The 23,209-nt window shown below is 45.8% G+C and overlaps 1 protein-coding gene across 1 annotated transcript in view; it reads left to right on the forward strand.

Annotated features, from left to right (window-relative positions):
* The window catches only part of MATCAP2 (microtubule associated tyrosine carboxypeptidase 2), a 271,200-nt gene extending 255,578 nt beyond the window's left edge, over positions 1–15,622 (forward strand). Inside the window, exon 7 of the mRNA XM_085606631.1 lies at positions 15,112–15,622. Within this exon, the coding sequence (XP_085462757.1) occupies positions 15,112–15,273 (162 nt within the window). The 3' untranslated portion in view covers positions 15,274–15,622. The remainder of the gene's footprint in view (positions 1–15,111) is intronic.
* Positions 15,623–23,209: the final 7,587 nt, after the last annotated feature.

Genomic DNA, 23,209 nt, shown 5'->3' on the forward strand with positions numbered 1-23,209 from the left:
CTTTGAACACTTCTCCGAACTCCTCCATGATGGTATCCAACTCCTCCTTCAGGACTGCCATGGCAAACGATATCAGTCTCAGCTCTTCGGCCGATTGCCCGCTCAACAGCATGCCACTGCCTTCTTCTGTGACATAGATGGTGGTGCCTATCTTCATCTCCCCGTGTTGCAGTTCCGTCTTGAAGCACCCGATGAGTGGGATGGCCGTCTTTTGGCCGTATGCAAATACTCGGATCCTTGCTTCTCGTAGCGGGGGTTTAGTGCGTAGTTGGTGATAGACGTTGGCGGCCATCAGCTCAATGGACGCCCCTGTGTCAATGGTCGCTTTTACTTCCTGTTGGTGGATCAAGATGCGACATTTTGGAAGTCTGCGCTTCTGCCTTTGTGGCTGGTTGATCGCGAATACGTAGTGGACTGGGTACTCCTCGGTGTCATCATCCATGTCTTCGCTATCCGCCTCTTCCCGCACCGCATGTGCAGCTTCCTTCTTGACTCTGGTGGACCTGCACACCGCTGCGAAGTGGTTCATCCATCCGCATGCGCTGCATTTCTTCCCTCTTGCCGGGCACTCTTGTATGCGGTGGGGCTGGCCTCCACAATACCCGCATTCTTTCTTTTTTGTGTCCGGTTGTCTCTTTCCTCCTGCTGGTCTCACCTTGGGCCGTACCACATTCACCTTTTCTGCCACCTGGACTTGTTCTGTCTTTACGGGGCGATGTAGGGCTGCTTCCATGTGCGAGGCCCTCGCCTGCGACAGCTCCTTAGACTGGCCTAATGTGAGGATGTCCGCCAGGGGCTTGCCGTCTTCCTGGAGGATGGTGACTCGGAGTTTGGATGAGTAACACCCTTGTATGATCTGTCCTCGGATCTCCTCTTGCTCATCTTGGAACCCACTCGTGCTGGCAAGCTCCTTCAGTCTGCCATGGAATGCATCTAGAGACTCGTCGGCCTCCTGCTTGGCTTGACGAAAAATAAACCTTTCATAGTCTCTGTTTGCCATGGGTTCGAAATGGGCATTCAGAGCGTTCAGCAGCGTGATGTATGTCTTTGGCGTTGCCTCCACGATGGTCTTGTAGATGCGGTGGATGTCCTTGCCGCCAGTCTTTCCCTAGATATGCCTGCTCCCTCAAAATCTATTTGTAGGCGGTCTGTCCAATCCCTCCAGCGTGGGGCAAGGGATTACGGGGCACCCTCAACGACGAATGGCTCTCGGGCGGGAATCGACGCCATCTTGACACGTGCTCAGCGTGCTGCGGAGACCGTCCGCTTCTCTTCCCTCGCCGATCGCAAGTAGTGGGCAATGCCCAATGCGCGTCTGGTTTGGCCCACGTTCCTCCTCACCATCAAGTGGGGTCACGTCACCCAGGGATCCAGCTTCAGGGTCCTAGGGGCCTGGACGCTCCAACAGGGCGCGGGCCTGCTCCGGGGTACAGGACGGGCATCGGCCGGCTAATGGCTGTGCCAACTCTGCCACCAAACAGTCGTGGGGCAATGCTCCCGGGCCTCCAGGATGGGCCTCCCACGGCGCGTCCCATGTGCAGCACCAGCCGCCTCCTCAGGGCCTCCCGGGAGAGAACACCGATCTCTGGCCAAAAACATGGGGGGCAGTCACTCAGCCCTGTGGGGATACATGCACCGAATGCAGGGTCCAGAAACACTCCCTCGTCGCCAGAGTAGCGTTTTAATAAATGCTCATTATCATGTTAGCGCGCTCGCGCTTAGTAAACACAGGAGCCGGTGGTTTGGTTTGTACACGCGGCTCCGACTGCTGCCGAGGCCACGCCTCTTTATTAAATACCCACTAGCGGCTGACGTCACGCGTCAGCGCTAGCGCACTCCGGCAGCGCTGTAGGCTAGAACGCCTCATCGCGCGCCGGACATTACACCACCCTGGTCACTAAAAATCCCTTTAACTATTTCCAACCTGAACCCATGCCCTTTAAATCCCTTATGCCGTTTCAAAAAAATGACCTACCCGCATTGCATAAAGTACAGCGTGATAAAGTACCAAAAAAGACCTTCGTGGTAATAACCTGCTTCGTAAAGGAATGTGTGGTAAAGTCCTGCCGGGTAAAGGCCGTTTGGTAAAGGTTTACCATAGAGTACCATTAAAGTTGATATTAACACATTTCGTAAAGAGATGGTCCTTTGAAGCGAGTCATGCTAAGCCGGAGTCCCTCTTTAGTCTTGGCGATAAATTACCCTTGCTCTAGCTCACAGAGTAGGCTGCAATTCTCCATATCGCCACACGATGGCAGTCAAGCCAAAGAGTAATAAAGCAACCTGTCTCGTTTGCTTTTCGAAAGCAGTGCTGCACGGTTCGCAACGTTGCTGTGTGTGATGTGTCCTGTGTGATTTTGACTGAAGAGACTTTTATAAAGTAAACAGACTGACTCATGTGAAATTCTTTAGTGAACATCAAGATATTAAGCACGTTGCTGTTCTGCATAACGTGACCTGGGCCGACCTTTAGTTAAAGGAAGAACATCTTGGTTTCTTGCAATAAATTCGTAAACGTAGCGCATTCATACGAACCTGTCACGTATGAATGGTGTCAGCACACCGAGGCTAAAAACAGCCATGTCCGCTCCTTAGCCCTCGACATGTAGGATTGGAGACTTGGAAATGCATGCGCTATCCATTTAGTCGTACCTGTAGATTTGGGGCATCATTCTGAGTGTCTCTTTATACTGTTTGGTTAACACCACAACTAGTAAAGAATAATATGCAGGAATGTGGAACTTACACGTGTGTTACAACCGCATCATTCTAAATTCTGAAACGAGGAAGTGGGTATAACACATACAGCAGTTTTCCTGTGTTCCAAGTGGCAAAATATGAGGGGGTTTCCTGCTAAAGTTTTGCATGAGTATTCCCATAGCGCATAGCTACACAAAGCATTGCATCATTTTACCATGAAATGGACTCACGGGCACACCGCAAACCTGCACATCTTGTAATGTCAATTTGAGAAAAAATGGTTTGAGCTCGAATCTTTTATTCCCGCAGAGCTTGGAATAAGTTCCATAGGGGCATATTTACAACCAAGTGGCAGAGCGCGAGTTAGCTCCAAAATTGCTAACGCCGTGCTCCGTCAATTTAGAAACGCAGGGATGCACCGTATTTACAAAAATATGGTGCAGCCCTGTGTTTCCTCCTGCGCTGGTGCTAAATTAAGCTCCCTAGCGTCAATGCAGGCACCTTTGCACAATAGTGCAAGGGTGCCTGCATTGAGGGAATGATTGTTTATGTGCAGGAAGGTGTCCCTGCCTGCACATAAACAATCCAGAATGGCGATTTGTAACTTCTATGTGTGGTGCATTGTGCAGCACACATAGAAGTTGCAAACCATAATTTTGTAATGATAGTTTATGTGCAGGAAGGGACAGCTTCCTTTACATCAACAATCATTCATGGCAATTTACTGTTTCTATGTGTGCTGCATTATGCAGCACACAAATATGCCCCATAGTGTCTAAGCAGGTGTGCATCTGGTAGATCTTTGTGACAAATTTATAGGGACGCTTGCGATACTCTTATTATGTGTCTGACCACTTTGCTCTCCAGCTTCATTGATGAGTATGTTATCTAGGAACTGCAGACAAGACTAACTGTGTTATTTAAGCTTGTGAATCAACGTTTAACAGGCACAAATAGATTTGTGTTTGTTTAAGCACACCAGGCCTGATTTAAGTTTGGCAGACTGGTCACTCCATCACAAACTTGACAGATATCCCACCCGTCTTATTGGAAGTTTATTATATCCTGTGACAGATTTCCTGTTCCGCAAAATCACTCTCACTATCAGTTGTTATGTAACAACCCAATCAAAATAGCGCATGAAGGGTATAAGCAAATGCGAAAACATTATGTGCACATGGGTGAAGGAAGCTGGGTTTTTGTTATAGGGACACAATTCATTATTTTGCACAGTGGAACTTGTACTGGAGTAGCATGTGTACCAGAATTTGTGCACTTGCCCCCTCCTCTCTTTAGGTCTCGTCTGAGACAGCGCTTTAGCGCTGCTCTGGCGAGACTTATAGTAAGCGAGTTTTGGAAGTGCAAACAGTGGCTTTTCAGGCCGCCAAATACAGTGCATGTGCCCCGGGCGCGCGCACCATTTGGCAGCCTGAAAAGCACTGCCTGATCACTTTCGCTTTGATGTCCTCAGTGAGCCGCGCAGCCACTGAGGACATCAAAGTGCACACCATTTGCCATCCCCTTCTTGCTTGTTATTGTCTAGCTAGGTGTCGTCCTTGTTTCCTTTGATCCCTATCTTTCCCTTTCTCAATCTCACCCTCTCCCTGCCTTTTACAACTGCGGCCCACACCACTGTGCCCGCCCCCACTCCCCCCTCCTACTCCCTCCTCGTTAGCTTCAATATACAAAATAAAATTACAGATAGCAACTGTGAATAATGGGGGTGTTATTCAGCTCGTGGTTCTAAGTGACGTCATAGACAGCGCAAGCTTTCTTGTTTATTTTTACAAGCGCTACTGTCTGCTTGTTTACTTGAGGTTTCTACTGTTGCTTGTGCATATTGCCTGAAATACAACTCCTTCTTAATTCTGCTTTCACCCACTGTTGCACGAGCGACATTCATCGTTTGTCTCCTCCCCTTTTCTATTGCCCAGCGTGTTTCCCCTCTGGGACAGGCCGGTGTTATGGCACGTTCCCAAAGAGCAGGGGGCGGTGCTCGTGGATTAGGCGTCTCCTCAGAAGCATAGCATGGCTCGGGATCGGCTACATCCCTCAGACTGTTTACAGTCCGGTAAGCACTGCTCTCCGGTACTGAGGCTTCGGTGGGCTCCCATGTCATGGGTGTGGCTGAGGGGGTGTTGTATTCCGTTGCAAGTAAAATGTGCTAACGGGAACTGCCTGCTTTTTTTAATATGATGTGACCCGGGAGACATTGTGGACGTACGGCCAGAGCTGCCGACTTTGAATGGAGCTGGGAACCATGTTCGAGCCGCCGCGTCAGCTCAGCTTCCTGCGATTCTGGACAAATCACTTAATCTTCCCGTGCCTACAAACAAATGTGTCACCTTGTGTAACGTAACTAGTGCTCGTATAATGCACTCCAATACCTTCGGTAATGCAAGAAAGAGAGTTCTCTAAGCATGATGGCCGGTGCCGAGATAGCTTTAGCTGCTTTTTTTTTTTAAACAGATTTATATAGCGCAAACTCGAGCCGAAGGTATAGGAGCGCTTTACATGAGCACAGTTACGGTACACAAGGACACATTCTTTCCCTGACAGTGCTTGAAGATGCGCCAAATGGCTTGTTATAAGGTAACTTGGGGAAAGGGTTCAACTAAATTTGGCAGACCTGTTCGAATGAATTGGGCATATTGCCATATGTACGATCACAGAGGTGTTTAACATAACTCTTCATGACGGGGAACCCGCCCAGCAGCGAGATGGGAGTATGCTTCTATTTCTTGAGGCTAGTGAGCAGTTTTCATGCTGGCTCAAAAGCTGCACCTTTTCTGTAGTAAAGCCTAGGTTTAATTCAAGCATTGACTGCTGGGACATCATTATCGGAAACCGTGAAATGTTGAATGTTTTAGCACTTTAAAATAAGCACCTATGGTATTTTACTGGTATGGTTAATCAACTCTCGGCACCATGCTGCTTCTTGAGTGCTTGTGGCACAGTTATCTAAACTCTTCTTTCACCCTGACGTAGATTTTCGTGTCTGGTGAAAGTAGACGTGGGTGTCAGCAGCATTGATGCCGCGCACAGGCAGAATTATACAGGTTTCTGGTTTTTCTAATTTCGGAACATTACTGCAGTGACACGAAGAATGCACATCCTTATAAACAACCAGTTAGCCCCTCCTAGTTTGGGGTAGACTTGACCTAAAATAACTTCTTCTAATCGTTCTCCTTCCCAAATCTTAAACACTGCTCCTCTCCTACTAAACTATGCTTTAAACGATTACACAGCTCACAAATACAATTCTAAAAGCATAAAATACTACATATCACAAACATACACTAATTAATACAAATATATAAAACAATACCATTAGCAAACCAAATTGTTTTAACTTAAACAAAGGCGAGACCTATTGCATTTCCAATGCTTGTTTGAAATTTTCTGTGTATTCCATTCCTCATTGCCCATTCTCACTTGTCAACTCCACTTTTCTACCTATCCTCCACTAACACTAATTCCAATCCTCTCCTGTCACTCCTCTACTCTTGGTCTTTGAATGTCCCTTTAGACATTTTAGGCCTAAACTGACAGTCCTTAGTGGAGTCAGAGATTGGTAGATACACCACACAAACACAATGAGGATCATTGGCATCTCCCTTTTTACTACATGAAGGATATTTGACAAATAAAGTAGGCGCCTTAAATGGAAAATGTTGGTTTAAAAGCCCCCAAAAATATTGAATCCACTTTACTGCAACTGGAGCCATAAAATTAATGTGAAAGATGAAGGGTTCTCACAGGCAAATTGACAAAAAATTGGGGGAAACCACCCACAGTTTTATAAGGTTTCACTTTCACAAAACGTTAAAAAAACCTGACACTGAGAGCCACCTGCCAGAGCAAGGCATTATGGGATTGGAAGCCTTCTTAAAGGCACAGGATGCTCCCAGCTCCGCACCATAGTAGAATGGTCTAAAACGTAGACTGACATATTTATCATGGCCTAATATGTAAAGAGTGGTTATGACACACCCACTATGGTAAGTGATTTGGCTCCATAAATCTCATACACCTTGTAATGCATATTTAAATACGACCCTCCGGATCTAGGACTCACTTAATAAACAAGAATCTCTAGCAACATATTCAACCCCTTATTCAGTAGTATACGCAAATCCAGATTTTACTCCAGCATTAGAGAGCTCTGTCTTTGCCTGTAGATACATTTCGGACTTATTCCACCAGGGTGACATAAAACCCTCTTCATAATGTAAATTAGACTGTCAGCTTCCCAAACAGAAAGACAAAGATTCACACAATTATGACACTGGGTAATGTTCCCGACTCATAAATACTCAGCGACACAAGACAAAATAGCATTCAAAAAATGGATGGCTGCGCTATCCACACAGAGAGTACTCATAACTTATTGAGGGGCAGTATCTATCAGTGCTCTATAATTGGAATTTTTTTAAAATAATTTTTATTTCGTTTTTTAAATAAAACAAAACATTAAACAAAGCATGAATACACATTGCATAGCATTCCACATTGGTCATGTAGGGCAATTATAGAACAGAATGTCTATTGCGATTGAATTTGCAAATAGGTTTGAGCGGCCTGCTCGCAAACAAAAATCAGAAGCACTGTTACAGTTCTCATGGTTACACATACTTGGAACAAACAATACATCTTTCAAGGCTCTTTCCCTGGTCCTTCGAGCGACAGACTCCCACCCTCTGCTTCTCCCTCCTCCTCCAGACCGTAATATTTTATCCATGGGGCCCATATTTTCCGGAACGTCTTTCCGGAACAGCCCTTGTATGTCACCAGTTCCACAACTATATAAAAGTCAAGACTTGCTCTCCATTAAGGGTAGCTATTTGCAGAGCACCCCAGTATTTAGCTATATCCCATTTGGCTACTACCAACCCCAGGTTAGCTAGAACAAGTTTGCGCCTTGGGATGTTCACCTCTGTCAGAATTCCCAAAAGGAGAAACCGTGGCTCCAGTTCTATTTGGACTTCCAATATGTGATTGAGCTCCCCCACAATTGATCCCCAATATGCCTGTCTCTCATTACAATTCCAAAGGGTATGTATGAACATTCCAAGTTCAGTGTGGCATCGAAGACACTCCGGGCTCTCAGCTCTCCCTATTGTATGCAATTTGGCTCTATCAAAATAAGCGTGGTGTAGTATTTTGTACTGGATGAGACGTAACCTTAATTGAATTGCCACTTCAAGTGGATGCATGAGAGCGGCCTCTTAATCTATATCCTCCAATACACCGGTGATCTTTTCCCATTTTGCTCGAAGTGGACCCAGTTTATCGGGCATGTTATTAAGTAATGTTTTGTAGGTAAATGAAATAGCTTTAGCCTGGATTTTCTCCTGGAGGAGACGACCTTCTAATGGGGCGTATTCCAGTAGTGGCGCACTTCAATATATCTCCAGTCATGTAGTTTTTGACAAGTCATATAAAGGTTATGTGTAATTTGTTAATGGTAGTGTTGTTTCTGTAGGTGAGAGTTTGTCATATCTTATCGTATGTTCCTGCAATCCTAGTGCCAGAATGCTCCTGGGCGATTGCATACTTGACATGTAACTTCACTCACCTGCTTCCATCCCCACCAGCAGGGTACTAACTTGAGCAAAAGCTGTTTTTGGACAGCTACCCAGTGCATCAAGCTGGTCTCCTAAGAATACAGCCAGGCCACACTTTACAAAGAGTGGTTCCAGACTGAAGACAGTTCTCTGAAGAGTGCCACACCCCCTTAAATTGAGGTACCTATATCACAACATTGAGACAGAGGGCTGGGAAGTGGGTTAATCCAAAAGAGGCGGACTCATAAAATCATTGATAGCAGCGCTAAGCAACAACAGGGTTTTATTGCTGTGGGACTCTTGCTGTGGTACTCTTATCTCGCTTGGCAGAATGGCAAGACCTTAATTGGGGGAGGTATGTCCAACAGTTTGAAGACGATCATTGTAAGTGGCTCTGCAAGCTGCATATCAAAATATTGGAGCTCAGTTAATATGACATTCCCCCTCACCAGCACGTCAGTTGTTGAGAACAGGATCTGAAATGGGAGGATTTGGGGATTTTAGTCTCTCTCTAAAACCCTCACCTTAACCAAATTTGTCTCTCTCCCACACCTTCTTCTCGCCCTCTGTCAACCTACCTTTCATTCACCCCCTAACTGTGCTGGATAGTTAGAAGAGGCACTTATATGGATGCATTTACACACGAATTTGATGGAGTAACTTTTTCCTGATCCACATTTATTGCCTTAGTTTGTTCAAATTTTTTGTCAGTGGTGGTTATTACAGGTGGTAAGAAACTGACTTACATGTGCAATTGGAATGTAAAATTGGTTGATTGTCACAAGATTATTCACAAGCACTTGTGCCAACTAGCTTGATGGAACAAAAACACATTAGCAACATACATCCAGCTATCCTATACTCACACCCTAGTCCATACGAAGAGTAGGCAGGCCACCTCAAGAACAAAACATAAGCAACAGTTGTACACTTAATCCTATACGGCTAGTTCCTGTTCGAGGAGGCACAATGAAAGCAATGACCTGGATTATCGCCAGTAACTAATTACAAGTTCTTGAGATGAATTCAAGTCTTCCATTCTTTACTTTTTTGTTTTCCCCTTGCAGCCACTTCGGAGTTCTTGGTGATGTCTTCTAGCTGAGAAGCAGTTCAATCCAAGAACTCCAAGTGGTTGGGATAGTTCAAATAGCTTTCTACGAACAATATCAGAGATATTAAGTCTTAGAGCGATCCTGTGGGCTGGTGGGGCCTGTTTTCAGAGAAAGGAGTATCAGGTCTTTTAAGTCCTTCCTGAACTTAAGGTAATTATTGACCCTATTGAATAAACATATAGTTTGTTCGATAGACCAGAAGGCCCCAGGTGTTTGAAAAATCGTCCTTCCTCTCCAATTGCTTTCACAGAGGTGGGAACTATTGTTGGACCTGAGCTTATTCGTGAGCTGGAAGTGTGTGGGTGGAGTATGCTGATGGAGTGCCTGTTCCATGGAAAGCATTGCGCTTGGTACAGGGTATCTTCGATCCTTTGTTATACTGGAAGTCATTGGAGAGACATCAGACCAGGGGTGACATGCTGCATGTTTTTATATATTTAGGCACATTCTGGCCACCTGGTTTTGAATTCACCACAATTTCTGTATCTGTAATTTTGTAAGCTCGCAAAGATGGTGTTGCAGTAGTGAAGTCTTTTGAGACTAAGGCTTTTTTAAGTTCCATCAAATGGTTGGTCTGTAGAAGCATACTCACTCTTCCAATCATGGCCATTTGTAGTTTGTATTTTTAACCACAATGTTATGAAGTACAAAAGACACCTCAGTATCAAAATGGATTCATAGATTATTTGCCTATAAAGATAAGATTAGGACTTGCCCCAGCAAAGCCATGAGAGGACAGTTATAGTAATTCCTGAAGATAAGAACATGTGTTTTTCCACATTCAGAGGAGGCGTCCCTTATCTTTGAAATTATGTGCACAAGACATTTAGTCATGCTTCTTTGATCACCCAGGTTTCTCTACAGCCATAGATAGATCTGGGTGTCATAAGCATACATTATGAATTAGAGGTGGTTAGGTAGTAGATATATAGGACATATGTGAGAGGGCAGGCATAGTGATAAACCCAGGGGTACCACGTATGACTGGTCTATTTGGCTTCAGATCCTGATTTGTTGGTTTAGAAAGATCTGATGGTCCCCTGTATCACGTGTATATCGAGCAGGATCAATGCCACAGTTTGATTTTGAAGGTCAAGAGAAAGGCCTTCTCGAATGTTAGTACAGATTCTGTGCCTGTTGCAGGTCTGAAACCTGATTGCTGATCATAAAAGTTGCTGTTTTTCATATCCATTTGGGGTATATTCACAAGAACGTGTGATAACTACCGCAAGAGTAGCTTAACGCAGCTCTCAACATCGCAGCCTATCGCGGGAAAATAACCCTGTGTCAACGTGGAATTCACAATAAGGCGGCCCCATGCGATAGTTTGCCGAAACCGCGGCCAATGCCTGCGATACAACCACCTCGACAGAGATAAAAACACAAACCACAATGTCAAAAAACCTGCGATGGGCCAAAGCGTGAGATGAAAACAGTGACAACCAGCGCGAGGGCAGCAATACTCACGCATAATGCGGTAAAAAGCACAAAAACAGCATACGGAAAATGCCACAGATAAAAAAATACATCAACAGCGGAGTACCACTGATGCACCCTGACCGACTGCAGAGGACAACATGTACACCACAACATCCAAGCACAGTGGAAGAACAGAACCGACAGGCACACCGCATGAAAGAGACAAGTGGCAGACAAATCAGGGCCACAGGAGCGACTCGCCCACCATGCAGCATACGCACATAAGCAGAAGTGCACCTCGACATTGACAACACCCCGGTACAAACAGCAACCCATCCACAACTGAACACAGGACACAACTGGTCCGCAAATGAGCACAACATTGCAAATCACTTATGAAACCGCATGAAAATGTAAAATGACAATGTACAAGTACAACCTGTAACCTGCAAATATGTTTTAATCACACATGCAGTGCCATTGGACATCTTCTATTGTCCCAGAGTGCCCTGGACGGCCACAATGTGACGTGCTCATGAGAAGTAAGTGTCAATGATGGAGTTCCTACGGGCCATTCCTGCCGCAGCTGCAGTGGGATGTGGGCCACCTGCCCCATTGTCACCATCATCGTCCGGTACCTCTGGAACTGGGATCCATTGGGCATTGGTGCAAACACAGATGTTGTGCAACACACAAAATACAACGATCATCTTGCACACGATGTCCGGGCTGTACAGGAGCTTTCCATCTGTGCCGTCCAGGCACCTGAAACGTGACTTCAACGCGCCAAATGTGCGTTTAACGATGCCCCTGGTGCGTATGTGGGCCGCATTGTACTGCCTCTGGGCGGGTGTGTCCAGTTCTCAGATCGGTGTCATCATCCAAGGGCAGAATGCATATCCTTGATCACCTGTGACAGTGCAGGGAGAAAAGAGTCAATACTTGGTTCGGCAGGATGTAATGGCAAGCCCACTAATACAATGACACCTGTGCTGGCTGTGTGTGGGGTGAGTGTAAGCCAGCCCTCAGGGAGTAGCTGGTGCTGGCAACAACTCCAACTGTCATCAGGCACTCAGAAATGCAATGCCAGTACAACAAGGGGGAATGACGCAAGTCGCCAGGGCTAGTGGCCCTGGATGCACAGCGGCCGACACGAGCCCACCGCCACGGGACGCTGACCTGTGGGAGACTGGGGTAGGGTCATGATGGCACAGCAGGGCCTCACATGTGTCATGGGTGCATTCCCCGTTGTGTCAGGGGGGAGAATGGGAGACCTACCCCCAGGGCATGATGCAGGGGGCACATGCCAGCTGTGTCCGGTAACATGGCGGATATGAATGCCACAGACCCAGGCCAGACACCAAGTCTGTACCTGTCCGTTGCTGATGACAACCCCCAGGCCACAGGCTCAGACACCAACGATGTTCCGTCGGAGGATGACGGTCACTCATGGCGCACAGGGTTAGTGGCACCAGGTGTCGCAGTCCTGCGATATGGAATTATGCCTCACTGATTGAAGGCAGGCTTGTGCTGTGGCCGCTGCCACGGACTTGGGGTCACTGCCATTCAGGACTCAGGACACTGTTCCACATGTGGGACCTACTGGGCCGAAGAGGACGACGGTGGGGCATGTAAATTAGTAAGGAGTGATGTCGACCAGCGTCGGAGGGGTCCAGCAAAGGTCTGCGGAGGCTGCAAAGGTAGCGGGACTGGGGCTTGGTGCTTGCACCGGCACGTGTTGGGCCCTCGTTGACACACGACGGTGTCGGCAGGTGAGCAGTGTGGCTCTGGTGCACTGGGGCGGACAGGCCTGGTCTGTGCATCAGCGTCCTGGGGTGCAGCAGGCGCACAGGGTCACAGGTCCCGCTGCTCACGGCGTCGGCCTCGTGGCAGGCCGTGTGGCGCTGCACTGACAGTGACGTTGGCCTTCCCGGGAGTGGACCACGCCCTGCTCAACGGGGTTTGTCACCACACCCCTGCGCAGCCCTGGCGTACTCAGGGCCAACCCACTACGCTCACGCACACAGGGGGGGATGCAGCGTGTGACACTTCCGCTATCTGTCCCAAGGCCTGGGGTGACACGGTTGCGTCCACTGCTTACTACTCTCCAGTCACCAGCAGTTGTGGTCTGCATGGACATATCAGTTGTTTGCATTCCCATGTCTGTCCTGCACATCCACGCCTCACTTCTCGTTGTGTACATTACCACTCACGGGTCACTTGCACCCTTGCACATGGCTGCATTCCGCTTCTCCACACGTTCAGCTGTTGTGTGGCTGTGCTGCCATGAAATGTCTGTGTTGGGTGCAGGGGTAGCCCAGGATGACCATGGAGTGGTGCTTTTGTGTCTGGTAGTTGGGCGTGTAGTTTGACATGTTGTATGTGGTTTGGTCACGTGTGCATTCCCACAGTTGTGCGTTGTGTGTTGGTGGCTTTGGGGTGTGTGATGTGTTGATTTGGCACTTACCAACGAGCCATCCTGTTTCATATGTGCCATCCTGGAAAAGCTGGTTGATGACGGACTGTCGGAAGATGAAGGAATCATGCACACTGCCTGGGTAGTTGGCGACGACATTGGTGAAGAGTCCCCGGTGGTGCACTATTGCCTGCACATTGATGGAATGCTGATGCTTTTTGTTGTGGTAGTGGTGTGCAGTATCCGCAGGGGGCACAAGTGGGACATGTGTGCAGTCAATTGCCCCCAACACGGCCGGGAATCCGGCTATGGCGTAGAAGCCTTGCTTTGTCTCCAGCTGTTCCTGCGCAGTGTTGGGGAAGTGAAGGTACTGGGGTATGAAGCTGAGGATGGCATCTAGAACAGGTGTGATGAACTTTGATAGGGCTGGCTGTGAGACTCCTCCGACTCTGGCAGTTGTTGGTTGGAAGGTACCAGAGGCCAACAGGTGCAGCACAGCCAGCAGCTTTGTCTGCGGCAGGATGTTGGTTCTCCGCTGTGTTGGGACCGTCAGCCTGTGGGCGATGTGGGTCATGATGCGGAGGATGGTTGCCCTTTTGAGCCTGTAGTGGGCAATGACTTCCATGGGCAGTAGGTCTGTGAGAGTGGTGCATTTTCGGTAGGTCCGCTGTCTCACTCTGCGTTGCCCCTGTGGTGGTTCGGGGGTTTCCGGGTCCTGGGGGTGGTGGCGGTCCTGGGGTTGGTGGCGGTGGGTGTTGTGGCCCTGTTGGTGCTCCGAGCTGCATGATGAGTAGCTCCATGGCGTTGTTTGTTCTTCGGGTGTGGCTGTGTGCGGGTCTCTATTGCCTACTGCAGGTAGCCGTCCGTCTTTCTTTACACCTGCTTGAGGCAGGTGTTAAATGCCTGTGGCTACCGTGGCTTATCGCCTGTTTTTGGTTCGCTTCGCAGATCTGGCAGTTTGTTGTGAAAGTGGTATTTTCGTGTGTTTTTGCACGGGAACGCCTACTCTGCATCTGATTAGGGTCATTTGGTGGTGTCCGCCATGGTGATAAGTTTTGGGGCAGTTATCGTAGGAATACTGGCGATGTCTGCAGTTTGCACCAGCTTGTGAATGGGGTGTTAGGTCTATCTCCACTTTTGATGCGTTAAGGTAGAGATAAATCGGAGATAAGTCCTTCCTTGTGAATATCCCCCTTGGTGTTGCTTAGTGAGTTCTCTTTCCAATATTGCCTCTTTAGGAACAGTAGATTCGAGATTGGTTTGCAGTTGTATTTGTTTATAGTAGCAGGGTGATTGTTGCCAGCTTCAATTGGGTTGTTATCAATCCATGTAATAAGGAGGCATAAATCAAGCAGACAGAGTAGGTCAACCAGATAAGAATTCCTTGTTCTAGTGTACTAAACACTTAATTCAGATTCATTGTTTTGAAAGTAGTGAACCTAGTGATTGAGGTGGTGTGTTAAGGTGAGGAAAAGGTGGTGGTTGAAAGATGCTGGTGATCGTTGACTCAAAGAAGGAGAATAAAAGTAATAAACATTTAGAATGCATATTAATAAAATGTTTGACACCCAAAGAAGAAAATGTGCACCTGTATTACAAATGATTTCAAAATGATTATGGTTAAATATTTAAACTATAGCATTTTAAGAGCCTAAACTGTTTATTAAAATCATTAAATTAGGTTTCCATCCGTGATACAAACCTGTCCACTCTGCATTATGTTTCTTGTTTCTGCACTGTGGTTAACTTATTAGTGCCCTGTGGTAGTCCTCTCAAAATGTACTTGCCTATCATTCAACTTCACTATCTACAGACTGACTAAACAGGAGCTTTTCATTGACACAGCACCAGCAAAGACTAGACAACATCCACTCTGCAACTTGTGTCTTTCTTGCAGGTTTCCTTTGAGGACGTAAATCGCCTGAAACAGTACGGGGTGGTGCAGAATGCGAGGATACCCCATTTCTTGCAAGACAGGCCCCGTTACATGCAGTATTTGGAGAAGATCATGGAGGTTAATGACTTGACTGATTCCGAGCTCCAAGAGATTGTCCTCTGAGTTTACACTCGGGGTGGGGTCTGTCTACGCCCAACTGCCAGAGATTGAACTTAAACAGAGGCTGAAAAGCATCAGTATTAAATCATCTCAGCTCATCCCATTTATTTTCTCTAGCACAACCCAAATTATTTACATCGTGTTATTACATTCGATTTAACAATGCAAATGGTTAAGTACTGTTCCAGCAGAAGATGCTCCATAAAGGTCTCCATCCTGTTCTCCCTGGATTTTTCCATTTTGTAATCCCATACACATGGATATTGTATTTTGGAATGTTTTGTGTTTTCTGTATTGTTTATGAACTTTAGATGGAATTCTATCTGGGATTAAAATCAAAATGTTTATTGTTTCTCTAGGCTTTCTCTTGTGGGATTTGTTTCTAGAAATGTTCAGAGATAATCAACATTAATGTATGTGCATAGCTGTGTAGACATGTAGCTCAGTAGAAAAGAGGAAGTAGGATACAGACCCTTACATATTTACACATAAGATATATATATATATATATATATATATATATATATATATATATATATATATATATATATATATATATACCAAACCCCTCCAGTCACAAAAGGTAGAGGCCACACAGGGGATTTCTTCGAAAACGCTTTATTGAAACAGCATGTGGCATGATGCATTTCGGCTGCCTTCAGCCTTCCTCAGATGCCGCTGTGAATCAAGGTGCTGCCCCACCTGTGTCCTTAAATAGTCCTGCACCCTCCCATTGGCAGGAGCTTTGGCAATCCCCCATCACATGACCAGCCATCAGCGAGAGTACTGTGAGTACTACAACTCCCAGGGATCACCTTACTGGGACGGATGCTGCGTGGTGATATCAGTCCAAATGAATGCTCGCTGGGCAGGACTGAACGCAGAGTGACCGATCTTAAAATTGTCCTTAATGACAAAAAAACGCTTCCTTGAGTCCCCATTACATCCCAGCCTCGAAAATAAGTATCCGCTGGGCCATGAACAGGAGAACAATGTGTCCTGCTTACACAGCAGCCCTTGAATAGCTCACTCATAGAGGCGGGCTGAGGTAAATCCAATACCTTGGAAAACAGAACACTGCAGCCGCAGAAATCAGTAGTACCTCAGCCAACTTGCAGGATGGGGCCTTTAAACACGCCTCTGGCCGGCGTGAAAATATGCACCAAACCCCTCCAGTCACGAAAGGTAGAGGCCACACAGGGGATTTCTCCGGAAACACTTTATTGAAAAAGCATGTGGCATGATGCATTTCAGCTGCCTTCAGCCTTCTTTGGAATCAAGGAAGCGTTTTTTTGTCATTAAGGACAATTTTAAGATCGGACACTCTGCGTTCAGTCCTGCCCAGCAAGCATTCATCTGGACTGATATCATCGAGTCCATCCCCATGCAGCATCCGCCCCAGTAAGGTGATCCCTGGGAGTTGTAGTACTCACAGTACTCCCACCGATGGCTGGTCATGTGATGGGGGATTGCCAAAGCTCCTACCAATGGGAGGATGCAGGACTATTTAAGGACACAGGTGGGGCAGCACCTCGATTCACAGCGGCACCTGAAGAAGGCTGAAGGCAGCCTGAATGCATCATGCCACATGCTGTTTCAATAATATATATATATATATATATAAATATATATACATACACACACACACACAGGGCCTGATTCACAGAACTAACTTAAGACAAAATCCTAAACTTACTACCATTTTGGTATTCACAAAAAGCACTTACTCATTTTGGTATTCACAGAAGTTAGGAGTCCTAACTTTAGGACTCCTAAATGCCTTCTGTGAATACCGAAACTCTTAAAGTTAGGATTTTTCTCAGTTTAGGAGTAGTAAAGTTAGGACTCCTATCTTTAGGACTCCTAAATGCCTTCTGTGAATACCGAAAGTCTTAAAATTAGGATTTTTCTCAGTTTAGGAGTAGTAAAGTTAGGACTACTAACTTTAGGACTCCTAAATGCCTTCTGTGAATACCGAAAGTCTTAAAGTTAGGATTTTTCTCAGTTTAGGAGTAGTACAGTTAGGACTCCTAACTTTAGGACTCCTAAACTGAGAAAAATGCTAACTTTAAGACTTTCGGTATTCACAGAAGGCATTTAGGATTCCTAAAGTTAGGACTCCTAACTTCTGTGAATACCTAAATGAGTAAGTGCCTTCTGTGAATACCAAAATGAGTAAGTGCCTTCTGTGAATACCAAAATGGTAGTAAGTTTAGGATTTTATCTTAAGTTAGTTCTGTGAATCAGGCCCACATACTTTCATATGTACTCTTACATGCTAAGTAAGGAAGCCTTTTACATGGACAGCACTTATGCTGGGTTTTGATTTCAAAACCCTTTTATTGTGTTGATGAAAATGGCTAAACACTCACATGTTTTGTGAGAATGTAAGGGGGGAGACTTTCTGTTGAAGTTAAAAGTGTTGTGGTATTAATGTGCATTTTGACCAAATGTATATCTATGGATTGTCCGCCCTGTAGACCATCTGCAGAAGTTAGTCTAGCTCAAGAGTACACACACAGCATTTCTTGTGTAGATAACCATGAGAACTCGTCTGGTTTTAGTGAATTCTCAGCAACTTTGACATCTACTCAAATCACAGAAGCATGTCTTCAACTTTAAAAAAAAGTTATTCAATGCAGCACTCTCCAAACATTATCTCCCATTGTGTATTTCCCTTACCTCTCTATAGACTAAGGACCCTTTTTTTGGTATTGTTCCGTGGGTGAATTTTGCATGCCCTGGAAAGGAGCAGAACTTTGGCATTGTGCACTCTTATCCCACTTTCCTTGTGGCACTGAAAAGTATAATTCTGTCCCCACTTTTGCCTACTACTTCATCTCGAAGACCAAATAATGAGAACCTTCGAAATGAAGGAAGAGAAAAGAATTCAAACAGCTTCACCAGGCCAAATATACTTAGGACCTCATTGAGCCACAACACAACTTTCAGACATGCCAAAGGAGCAAGATAGCATTCACAGATGTGAGCAAAAGGCTGCCCGAGGTACCAGAACCGTCTCAGGAAATGAACGGGATGTGCCTGGTATCACAGTTCACCCTACGTTAATTATTGGACATGTTTGTAATGATGCGGGCGAGAACAAAATAATGTCCAGTACTTGATTATTAGACATGTATTTACAATTCAATTCAATAAACTTTATTCGACAAGAAGTCATAAAAGCATCACATATATACAAATACATTATACATATTAAAAAACAATTATATAAATAATTAAAAGTTTATCACTATATTTAAAAATTAATTAAACTGCATACATTTTATGTCAAATTTGTTTTGTATATTTAAAGAAAATAAAAAAAATATGGGGAATAAATCACCTTGCTTCACTTATTTCATTACAGACTACTCCTATGCAGCTTTTATCTAGCTGATCGACTTCCTTTAATCGAATAAGCCATGCCCATTTTAAAAATTTTGCCATGGCTATTGCTATTAAGAGGCTAGAGTCTGTACACAATATTCTCAATGCCTCCTCATGTTTCCGAAATCCGAATATACGACAGGTAGGTTTTATCCATTTGTTTCTTGGGTCAATATATAAAGGACAAAAGAACAAAAAATGACTCATACATTCTATCTTGTCCTTACATTTTGGGCATTTGTCATCACCAGATCCTGCCCACCTTGAGGTAAATGACCTTAATGGTAAACAACCTACCCTAAATTGGAAGTAAAGCTTACGATCCAATGGTTTTTCGATTGCATCCCAATACGGTTCCAATGCAGGAAGGGGCTTAAATTGGAGGAAGCGCCCTGCGAGATGGAAAGAAACACTAGCAGCGCATTTATCAAAAGTAATCATCTCCCAATATATCCTCCTCATTTCTATTTTAGAGGGAAAAACAGCATTTATGGGGTCTTCCCATAAGTTCATCAGACCCATTTTCCCTAGAAGGATTCTTATTGAGTTTAACCAGCCAATTTTATGAAAGTGGTCCTTCTCTACAAGGTCCTTGAGTCCCTTAGCATAATGATGTAGTTCCTCAGTTGTCCAAAGTCTGCGCCAATATAATATTGAACGCAGCGTGGCTAAATCTTGTACTAATCTTTTACCAAGTTCCCAAAACAGGGGTACTAAAGGGGTACTACGAGGTACATATGTAACTTTCCTCAGGAACTCGTTTTCTCATGCCGTCAACTGCTTAACATTTGTAAACCCCCACAGTTCAGCACCATATAGGACAGAACCTAAAACTTTCATCCCATAAATCTCAAGTAGTGGTCTAATCGGTTTTGTAAAAGATGACTTATATCTTTTAAGTAAAATGCCCGCCTGTTGTTTATGCCTTAATATCATAATTTCTAGCTGGGCGTTCCAACACATATCATTCTGTAAATTAACCCCAAGATACATAAAAGCTTCAACCTGTTCTAGAGGATTATCCTTCAAATATAATCTTCCCTTAAACCGTTTAGCTGACTTGCGACGTTTAGGTTCAGTAAAGACCATAAATGTTGTTTTTGCGCAGTTTATTTCTAAACCGCGCATATCACAAAAGTCAGTAAAACGCTGAAGCGCTCTTTGGAGACCACTTGGAGTCTTTGAAATTAATAGTGTATCGTCCGCGAACATAAGGATCGGGACACGCTCTCCAGCGATCATAGGGGCAACAGTTGGGACCAGGGAAAGATATTTTGCCACCCCATTTATGAAGAGTGAGAACAGGATGGGTGCCATAACGCACCCCTGCCTCACTCCCCTCTTAACCGGGAATACATCAGTAACCTCACCCGGCTTGCCCCATCTCACTCTGGCATAAGTATCCTCATGTAAGCGAGCAATCAAAGTCACCAACTCCGAGGACATGCCCAATTCCTCCAATACTTTCCAAAACTTCCCTCGCGGAACAAGATCAAACGCCGCCCTAAGGTCGACAAAGACTGCGTATAATACCCCTTTATCCAAGACAACTGTACGCCAATATAGGACATGTATTTACTACTTTGTAATTACTGGTAAGTTTGACATGAGGAGGGTAGTTTTAATTTTCCAAAATGTAACGTCCCTATTACACCTTTCCACTAAGGTAAATTTGTTTAGTACTGCTGCAAAAACAATAATATAATCAATTTGGGGTCCTCCCTGTCCATTAAACAAGATTCTGTGGTGGGAGAAACATTTCGGGTGAGATTTACCAATTTCTCACGCAGTGCAGCATCCGCAAATGCTGCGCTGCATGAGAAGGAGAGAGCAGGAGAGCGCCATATTTACAGAAATAAAGCACTCTCCTCCCCTCTCCCTAATGCCGGCACAGAGATGTGCACCCGTGCGGCACAGACACACTTTTGCACCATAGTGCAAGGGTGTCTATGTGAGTCTAGCATAGTACAAAATACTATGCTTAGACTAACTTTAAACATTTTCCCACTTTGTATGTGTGCAGTACAGTGCAGCACACATACAAAGTCGTAAAATAAAGGAGAAGAAAACCATTTCTCCTTCATAGCGCCTATCTGAAATGGGCACTATTTTCTGACGCTAAACCATGTCTACTTTTTTAAGTAAATAGGGTTTAGCGTCAGAAACCTTTGTGGTTGCATGGGAACGCACATGCACCACCCATGGTACGCCCCCTTGGTGCTAAGTAATGCAAAGCAGTGCTATGTGCTGCTTTTTATTACTTTCAAGTGATTTTCCAGCGTAAAACACATTTTACGCTGGAAATTAAATAGGCAACAAAAGATTTAGAGTTGTTTTGTGTCATTCTTGTGACACAAACATGGCATTAAATCTTAGTATATAGACCCCTTTGTGTCAAAGATAAATATTAGAAGGACACCTGTAACCATGCACTACAGAATTTTGAGTTTTACACAATAGGCATCTGCAACCCTAGCACTGCGGAATTTTGTGTTTACACAATTTTACAGAATTTAATTTAACTGCGGAAACAGGTCATTTATGCAAAAGGTACTGAAGCATTGTGAAAAAAGTAACTACTTGAATAAACACAGATCTTGCCAGCATGCATGCCTTGCTTCAATAATTGATATGGTTCTTTACTCCTCCAATAATCCATGGAAATGTATTGAATTGGAGATAGGAGTATTGATCTTAATAGATGTCACCTCTGCTTCCGTTGATATAGGGTGGATGAGATGTATGAATGTAGATCTTAGGGCCAGGAGTGCATACAACTTGCGACAAGTTTTTTTATGACCAGTGCCGTAATTCGCAAACCGACCAATGTACTTATAGGTCAGATCACAAATTACCAATTCACAGTGGGTCAGAATTCAACCCATCTAATGAATATTAACCCCTTCGATGCTCATGATGGAATGGTTCCGTCATGAGCATCGGTGCCCCTGTGTGACGGAACCATTCCGTCATGAAGACAGGGCCCGGAAATCCCTCTGCTGCAGACAGCAGAGGGATTTCCTTCTCTCCCCCAAAGCCTCAGGAGCTGGGGAAGAGTTTCCCCAGCCCCCCAGGACCCCTCCCTGGTTTCTGTGCCATGGCGATCAGCGTGCACATCGCGCTGTCATCATTGCACAGAAACCGAAACTGAAATGAGCCTTTAGGCTCATTTCAGTTTCACTTTCTATGTGCTCAGATGGCTATCTCAGCCGCCCGGGCATGTAGAAAGACGGGAGAGGTATCATTGGAAAGGAGAGAATCTCCCCCTTTCCAATGGTACCCCTCCCCAGTGGATCCCTGCTTGGGGATCACCCCAGGAGGGCGATCCCCAAGCAGAGATCCACCCACTAGACACCAGGGAGGGGGGAGCAGCCCCTTGGGCAAGGGCTTTTGCTCCCCCGAATAGTTTTGGTGTAATTTAGTCTTTTTACCCCCCCCTGGGGGGCAGATGGAGCCAGTAGCCCCCAATCTGCACCCCTGGGGGGGGCAAAAAGCACACTAGACGCTAGGGATATATTTTTTTTCCGCATAATTTATTAGGGTGGTGGCTGCCCATAAAGGGCATGTCCATGCCCCCACCCCGCAAAATTTACAGCCTTTCTGCCCCCCCCCCGGGGAACAGTTGGGGGCAATAGCCCCCAATCTGCCCCCCGGGGGGGCAAAAAGCCCACTATATGCCAGGGATTATTTTTAAATTGTAATTTGTGATGGGGGCTGTCCAATATGGGCATGCCCATGCCCCCACCCACCCCCACAAAAATGACAGCCTTTCTGCCCCCCTTGGGGGGCATTAGCCCCAAATCTGCCCCCGGGGGGGGGGGGGGGGGAAAGCCCAGTAGACGCCAGGGTTTTTATGGGCACATTTTAATTAGGGTGGGGCCATTGGCATGCCCGTTTTGGGCAGGCCCCACTGTAATAAGATGAAATAATTGGAAGTTGACGAGGTGTAGCATATGAAGAATGCTTTATTAATCAGATGATAAGTATCAAGGGGGGCCCCACCAGGAGCAGCCCACTTGCTGCTCAGCCCGTCCTCAACTGATCCTCACCCTCAGGCATTCCAACACTCCATTCTAACCACGCACCAACATTCCACTCTGGCTGAGCAGCAAGACCTACAATACTAGTCTACTACATCAACCCTAATTAAAATGTGCCCCAAAAACTCCCTGGCGTCTAGTGGACTTTCTGCCCAGGGGGGATGGGGGCAATATTCCCCAATCTGCGGCGCTGGGGGGGGCAAAAGCCCACTAGACGCCATGGATTTTTTGGGGACAAATTTGAATTAGGGTGGGGGCTCCTAAAACTGGCATGCCAATGCCCCCACCCCCTCCCACGCAAAAATAACAGCTTTCCTGCCACCCCTGGGGGGCAGATGGGGCAGCAGCCCCCAATCTGTCCCCCCGGGGGGGGCAAAAAGCCCACTAGACGCCCAGGATGTTTTTGAGCAAATTTTCATTAGGGTAGGGGCATTGGCATGCCAGTTTTGGGCAGCCCCCACCCTAATTAAAATTTGCCCAAAAAACTCCCTGGCATCTAGTGGACTTTC

Source organism: Triturus cristatus, chromosome 5_2, assembly GCF_964204655.1.
Source record: "Triturus cristatus chromosome 5_2, aTriCri1.1, whole genome shotgun sequence".
Taxonomy (NCBI): domain Eukaryota; kingdom Metazoa; phylum Chordata; class Amphibia; order Caudata; family Salamandridae; genus Triturus; species Triturus cristatus.